The 8,112-nt window shown below is 39.2% G+C and overlaps 1 protein-coding gene across 8 annotated transcripts in view; it reads left to right on the forward strand.

Annotated features, from left to right (window-relative positions):
- The window catches only part of MPP6 (membrane palmitoylated protein 6), a 63,100-nt gene extending 55,333 nt beyond the window's left edge, over positions 1 to 7,767 (forward strand). For all 8 annotated transcript variants that reach the window (XM_038123446.1, XM_038123435.1, XM_038123472.1 and 5 more), the window contains one exon: positions 947 to 7,767. In XM_038123446.1, coding sequence (XP_037979374.1) covers positions 947 to 1,123 — 177 coding nt within the window. In that variant the 3' untranslated portion in view covers positions 1,124 to 7,767. The remainder of the gene's footprint in view (positions 1 to 946) is intronic.
- The last annotated feature ends 345 nt before the right edge of the window (positions 7,768 to 8,112 follow it).

Below are 8,112 nucleotides of genomic sequence, written 5' to 3' on the forward strand. Positions count from 1 at the left end.
ATCCTAACCCATTCCATTATAAAAAGTCTGGCTCTTGGAGTCATACATTTACTTGTTTCCTTCATTCACTGTGAAGGAAAGGCTATTGACAAACTTAGTTTTTCATTTTGATTTTTATATTGACAGCTGTATCAGGACTTTAAAATATTGAAATAATTACTGTAAAGGGAGACAAATCTCATAACTACTTCCAAAAAAACTGCTGTTATGCAAAAATTGAGAGGAGCTTTTAAAGAATGTAGGACTAGCAAAACACAAAAACGTGCTCAGAGGCACTTTATGAAGGTTTCATAATGTAGGAATATAAATTTCCTGCATATTTTGCAGCTCATGTCAGGACTACAGTAACGTAGCAGTAGTTTACAAATGAGGGACTGATGTCAGGTGAGCTAGGCTGAAATGTTGTGCCCAAGAGCCATAAGGTATTTTAGAGCTTTATTCTGCTAGAAATTGTCTTTCATTTCATCCTAATTTAAAATCTTTGATTTTTGGTGTCTTCTGTAGAAATAAAAGGGACACATATATATTTACAAAACTGATTGACTCAGTCATTCCTAAAGCATTAATTTTATTCTGGTTGGATCCTCAGTTGCCCATACAAAGTGATTAACTGCTCCCTGTGCACACCAGCCCAAGTTCACGTGCTTCTATTGATTCTCCTCAAAATTGCAAGATTGGCAAACATTTGCTTGCCATATTTAACATTATTGACACTGCTCAGAACTTTTTTAGCCCTTTCAATGTATTTTAGCTCAGTTTCTGTGTGAATGTATTATAAATGAAAACTTCCCTTATTTTTAAAATGTATGCGGTATCTAGCTTTAAATAGTCAGTTGCAGTATGTACTGGAGGGATCTTCTTCTGCATCTAAAAGGATTTGCCAAGTCTTATCTTTAAATCTTTAGTAAGACTTAGATTCACTAATCCTTAAAAATCTCTTGGACAGGACACTGATCTGAAAAAAACAGTGGATGAGAGCGCCCGGATCCAGCGAGCCTACAACCACTACTTTGACCTGACCATTGTAAATGACAACCTGGACAAAGCCTTCGAGAAGCTGCAGACGGCCATCGAGAGACTGAGGCTGGAGCCCCAGTGGGTCCCCATCAGCTGGGTCTATTGAGCTGTTCCAGCAGGAGCTTAAGTAACAAATAAAGTCAGCAGCAGCAAATGTGACATGTAGATACTGATGATAACCTACAGCACCTGTGCATTTTTACTCTGTGTATATTCAAAAGTACACTGTTCTGAATTTTTATAAAAATGTTGAAGAGAAAGTGTACTTAAATATGTAATTTATTTTAATTTTTCTAACTTTTTACAGATAACCTTTCTATTCATATCACATGAAGGAAATGCGTTTAAGCATTTTTCTATGTTTTGATTTAGTACCTTTGCCTTTTTCATCTAAGAAACTTTCATTCACTTCAACATTTACATCTTGGTCTTACATTTTCACTGTGATTAAAAAAGGATACTTGAAACAATTTTTGTAAAATTTGTTAATGTCAGTGTTTAACTGATCAAAAGTCTATAGCTCTTATTAGGAAAGAACACTAATTTCTTTGAGGTTTTTTTTCTTCTTCAAAAAATAATAATTTCATGGGAGCAGAATTTTAAATATTAAAAGCAGTAACAAAAACAGGTCCATTGCTCCAGCTGCTTTCAGCTTAATGTTGGTGCATTCCTGTTGTTTCAAAAGTTCTTGATATCTCTTGATTTAGGTAACTTTTGTGTAATTCCCTTATATCTGTCTCCTAAAATAACATAGAGCAATACCTTGCAAGCTGCTTATTACGCTTTCTTGGGAGCCAACCTGTTAGCCCATTACAGCTGAAGTACTGACATTAGAAAGGCATACGCAAGGTAATTCAGTGCAATTTGAATAATGGTGAAGTAGCTTCAGAGAGAACCTGATAATGTGGAGCCTTGTAGGTGACACTTAATGTTTAGGACTATTTATTCATGCTTGTGAAAACACATTGCTTAAAAAAAAGAAAAAAAAAAGGTAATTTTCTTTTCTTAGGACATTGTTCTGTATTTGTGTAGTGATCTGTGGCTTCATTTCCTGTGATGTCTAGATGGGTTCTAAATTATCTTTTAAATATTTGTGTGTGATCAACTGCTGTATTTTGAGTGTTGTGTAATGGCATTTCTATGCTTTTTTTTACATTGTTTTTAATTGCATTTTTCATTAGGTAGTTTGTGAATTGGAAGCTTACTGCTAAAAAGCAATGTTGTTTATAAGTTTTTTCGTTTACAGTGTATTTCCTTTTTAGTGACAATTCTCCCCCCAGTACGCTCATTGATATCAATTATATTAGGTTAGGTTCAGGTTCATTGATCAAAACTTAAGCTGATGTAAATTTCTGCTTAATGAGAACAGAAGGAAAATACAGCTTGTTGCTCAGAGGAGCTCTTTTTGTGACCATGTTTTATGTGACACTGTCAGCTGTTGTATATAGTCACATTCACCATCACATACTGCGTTAGGTGTCTAAACTGAAGTCATCTGTTTAATTCCTCTTCCATCTGGTGGCAGGCACCTGGCTTCTGGATTCCTTTTCAACACCAAAGTGTGACCTGGAATGCTATCAAAAGGCATCTTCCTCAGAACTATTTCTGGAGGAAGACAGGCTTAGACACTGTAAAACAGCATTGCTTCCTGTGGCTCTCAAAAGACTTTTATGTGCACAAGGAAAAGAAAAAAAATGAGTGGATGCAGCAGAGGAAAACTGATTGAAAAAACCTCAGAACACCCATATGCAACAGATGGTTTTTACACAGCCTGTAAAGCTGGTTGTTGTGGGGGAAGAGGGACAGAGGAGACTTGAAATCCCAGTGTGTGTGTGGAAAATGTTAGTTAAACTTGTGTGTAGCACAGGAGATCTTCTTGGCTCTTAATACTGAGATTTCAAAATGTCTTTCAGAAGGAATATGAAATTCTCGAAGGAAAATTTGTACCACTGCTTTTTTATTGTTATGCTTTCCAGGATGTGTTTTCTCTGGTTTTTTTTAAGTTTGGCAGAGCTCTCAGTTGTGGCACCAGCATGGGACTTGTCGTTGTCTTTCCCAGGAGACATGTTCTGTGATCCTGTTGCTCAGAGGCTGCTTTGAGAACTGGATGGCGTGTTGTGTGTAGCAGCAAATGATAGCAGGGCTGTTGCTTGGCTGTTTCAGTGGTTTGCTTTTGGCACTTTGTGCTGAACATGACTGAACTGTGTTTGTGTACTGTGTCATGGGACACCTCCATATGCTGTAAATAAGATATGCTGTCTGGACAGATAAGATGCCTTTTCATTATGAGTTAGAAATATACCCTTATTTCTGATGCCAAAAGTGGGCTGAGTTCACTCTTTCCCAATGAATGGAATGAGAAGATTCTTCAGTTTACACACCCCAGTACTTCATATTGCAAACATCACTTATTTTCATCTTTTTTCTGTAAATTTTCTGAACCAAACGCATGAAATACAGCCACCAAGGTTTAGTCAGGAAAGCTTCTCTCTGCTCATTCTGTTTCCATCCCAGGGAGAATACTGTCAAGAGAGTCTCCCTAGTTAGCAATCTCCAGAATAGTCATGTATTTGCTAAAGCCTAAAGCTTTAATGTTTGCTGCAGGCTCACACTGTGGGTTTAAATCAGGAGCTGGCTGAGCTTGGGTGGTGGTGGTGTAGATGGCAGTGAGCAATTCTGCAGTGCAGTTGTGAAGCAGTAAGAGAAGGTGACTTGCTTGGGTTGGCACAAAGATTGTGTGGAAGTATCTGCAGGTCTGATTTGGTTGTCTGTGTGCCAGGATGGGGAGGGAAACAACCCAAACACCACACCCCTTACATCTGTTTGTTAAATCTTGAGTGTTCACATTGGATTGTTTAATGGTGAGAGGGAGAGAGGTCGCTTTGTTTCTTCCTGGTAGTTTTGGGTTTTGGCAGTCAGACTTTTATCAAAAACTTTGCTTAGTTTGTCCCCACCTGGTAGAATGACTGGAATGAGAATACAGTTACTATTTTTTGAAAAGAATATTCTTGGAGGTTCTTGAAATGCTGCTGTTTCAGTCGCATCCACAGCAGTGACGGTCCCTACCTGCCAGGGTGTGCTGCGTCAGCTGTCGGACAGGGGCCTGTACATTGTGCAATTAGGGCAGAAGACACTACGAGAGGCTCATTTTGAGCAAGCAAAAACATTTCATAAAACATCTGTTTGGAGTATTTTGGAGGAACTAAAATAACTGGGGTTTCATGTTATCTCATTCTGTACTAAACATTCATTTTCCAGATACTAACAGGAAAACTTTACATTGACTGTTAAAGAGTACAATAGGTGTGTATGAGCGAGGTGAAGATGCTGCTAAATGTTTAAGATATGTGGTATGTATCACAAGATAAATATTTAAGTAGTTTAGAAGAGTAAATTATCAAATAGTTGTCTGTGTATATGTATGTGGATGGTAAAACAAAAAATGCTCATGTTGGTTATCACATTACTAAGCTATCACGACTTAATCCAGAAATGTTACCTGCATGTGAGACTTTAGAACTGGTACACTTCTCTACCTGGTTTATTGTGTTTACTAATGTATATTTTTCTAAATATACAGATATTTCAATCTAAAAAAAAAGTCTATATTTATCTGTAATTTCTATCTGTTTTGGACAGTGCATGAGGTGCTGTAAAATTCTGTACATATAGAGACTTATAGAAGAAACACTGTAGTTGCCCTGTGAATGAAAAGTTATACATAAAAGTACAGTCAGTATGCCAAGACCTGTAAGTTATTTCCCTGAATTCACCAAAAATTCACTTAAGCGTGCACCAATCTCAACTCTCCTGTAAATACTCCGGTGCATTGTGTACCCAGGTGATGACCTTGCTGTCTCTAAGTGTTATAGCAGGTCTGCTTTAGGTTCTGCATCAAGATGCAGTCCAAGTTTAGTGGGATAATTATAATGGAATACATCATCTTGCATAGATTTATAAAAGTCTTTCAAAATGTTCTGCAAACCTTTGCAACAAAGGTAAACATGGAACAGAATCACAGATCTTTGTAGGCAAGGAAAATCAAGCTCGTAACCAACGCAGTATCTGTGACTTGTGCCGTGTTCTCGGCTCAGGGCAGCTCTGTGTACTTAGTTGTACAAAAGCTTTGTGGAGCGGGATGGCAGATCAGCTCATTGCTTTTGAATTCGTGTTTATATAAACTGTCACATCTTGGCTGAGCTCAAATTGTGACATTTTTTCCTTCATCCTCTCTAGTCACTGCATCTTCTAAAATCATACCTAAGTGACTTGCTTACAAATTGCCTGCAGCTCAGTGCTCAGGAAATCAACCTGGGTTTGGTTTTGTTTTTTGAAGAGGGTGATTCAGCTAAGAAATAGGAAACTTCTTTCTCTGAAACACAGAAAATCCCTGGCTAGGTACCCCCTGGAGCCCAGTTGGCCTCTGCTGTGCTCAAGGACCAGTGGAGAGTGATCAAGCAGAGCACTCCAGAGATCAGGAACTGGGTTCTTACCTGTCCTTATGCATGAGCCAATCTTGTGAACATAAACTCCCTTCACCTATCCCATAGTTTCCCATCCAGGCTTCCTGTAGGTTGCTTCTCTGCTCACACTGAACCTTGAGGCCGTGTCTCAGTGCATGGACAGTGCCTCCTGCAGCAGCTGCCCCGTTGCCCATTGTGCCTGTGGGTGCAGCTCTCGGATAACCAACAGCTGGGGCTCTGTCCCCTGTCGTGCACATCTGTACAGGCTGTTTGCTTCATGCAGGGTTCCCTGCCTCACCCAAATTCCAAAGAGTTCAAGTACCACATGGTTATTGCCAAACTTCATGATGCTACTTTTGCAGAAGTGGTGAGATCATTTTATTGGTGTCTGTGTGGTGGGTACTGGATCAAAGACTCGTAGTCTGCTGGGCCTCTTGCCTTAAATACCCCTCAGCTCCCAGCACCCTCCGCTCCCTGCAATAAAAACCTCTCCTGGGCCACTGAAAGGGGTTCTATCCTTAAGGGTACTTTAATTTACTGTCTCTGGGGACTGTTGTGACTGACAGTGCTGAAGTGAAGTCCTGGCCCTTTTTTCTTTTTCCCTGGGTTTCTTCTTTTTTGGCCTGTTCTTCTTAGTTTTCACATATGTTTAACAGGCTGGCTGATGGGAATTGTCTGGGATTCTCAACTTGTGTCTTATAGAGGAAATAGTAGTTAACAAGAACATCAGTATTTAGGATTTGTATAACTTACTGGTTTTAGGCCCAAGACAGATCCTAAAAATAAAAATAGCAAACACTTGTAAAATAATCAGTTTTGGTTATTTTTACAGGCAGCTTTGGCTTCTAATCAAATTAAAAGTGTGCTTGTGCCCACACACACAAACACCCATATGTATATATATACATACAAGTAAAACTTGGGGGTAAATGCTGCAAGTAATTCAGGCATTTTTACCTGTATTCTACTAAATTACCTGTATTCTCTGCAGTGGGGTACTGTTCCACAGTTACATTGTCAGCTGCTGAATTCTCAGCTCATTTGCTGGTACTGCAGCTGGGATTTACTGGTACAGGCCTAAAAACAAACCCCAGCTTGGTGAAGGCTGTTACATAGCTTCACCTACAAATGGAATTTACTCAGCAGGGGTTCAGCAATATTTATAGTTTATAGAATAAATGACACTTGAAGTAAATTAATTTTTTTCCTTGGTATTTGGAACTGTTTCTTATGCTCATTGGATATGGAGTTCCTTTTGCTGCTCGGACAGTGGTCAGGTAACAGAGTTAAAGTAGTCCTGGAAACACTTTCTCCCATTTAGCCTTTTCCTTTTTATGTCACTAGCTCCATGCTAATGCTTTTCCATGCAATTTTGGTTGTTCCTGTGGATGAGCCAACTGTTGGTTACTCCACAAGCAGCCAACCTGAATACAGCAGAGCCTCTTCCAAAAACCCAATCTCTCTGTTACCTGACCTCTCACATGATCCATAGCATAAAGCAAAATGAACAGAGCTGCTTTGTACAGTACACAATTATGTGTGGAGGTAACTGTTGAAATACATTGTTTCCCCCTAGGAAAATGCATGTTGACCATCCCTTCCCCACCCTCCATGTGTTGCCCATGTGTAACATTTGTGCACTGTGGTGTAGGGAGGGGAACTGCTTCTGTGGGGTTTAAAACACAAGAAAGTTGCTGCTCTCCGACCCCACACCGGGCTAAGAACTGTAGGATCTTGGTTGTGTTTGGGTTTAAATGTGTATTAGAACTCTGTCACCAAGATTTTCCTTACTTTGCTTCTTCTCACAACTGGTTTTGCCAGTTGGAATCTGTCATGGTTTTCTGTTTTGTGGTTTTTTTTTTTATTTCTACAGTATATTAAATTAACCTGGATTTGAATTTGTAAAACTTTCAAACTGTTCTCCTGTAAAAAATAGCTTCTTTAGCTGAAAACTTCCTACAAGAAAAATCTTAACCATTAGCTGAATTTTTTAATATAAACCTGGAAATTATTTAGTACCTAATTGTTTGAATACAGTACTGTAGAGCAGGCCTAGGATATGGGACTTGTTAGCATTGTGACTTCATACTGATAAAGTCAGCTACTATGTGGGATGTTTTTAAATTGTGACTTGTTTTCTAAGACCCCCCCACCTTGTCTTTTTCACAGCTAATATTTTCACAATAAACACAGCCAAACATAAAAATGTTAATGTACAAATGATGAAATTCTGTTAATTCCCAACAAAATATTTTTGTATATAATAAAGATTTAATATTGAAAAAAATGTAATTGGCTTTTTTCTGATTTTTTTTGGTCATAGTTTGCATTTGAGCCACATAACGTATCGAGAACCAGTCTTTGAATCCGCCTTTCATCTTTGGATTTTGGTGCTCCACCTACATAAAAGCAGCTTTTCAGTCAGTCTTGTTTATCTCCATGTTCCTGAATGTGCCAAATCCCCATTCCACGCACAGGGAGACCCTGGGGGCTCTTCAGCCACTCTGGGAATGTCATCACTGCTGAACCTGGGCACCTGATTTTCTGAGCACTGCAGCACAAAAGGAGTCGCTCTCCTGGGCCCACACTGGAATGGGCCAGTGCACAAAGCCCAGGGGGGACTCGGACTGAG

This window comes from Motacilla alba, chromosome 2, assembly GCF_015832195.1.
Source record: "Motacilla alba alba isolate MOTALB_02 chromosome 2, Motacilla_alba_V1.0_pri, whole genome shotgun sequence".
NCBI lineage: Eukaryota > Metazoa > Chordata > Aves > Passeriformes > Motacillidae > Motacilla > Motacilla alba.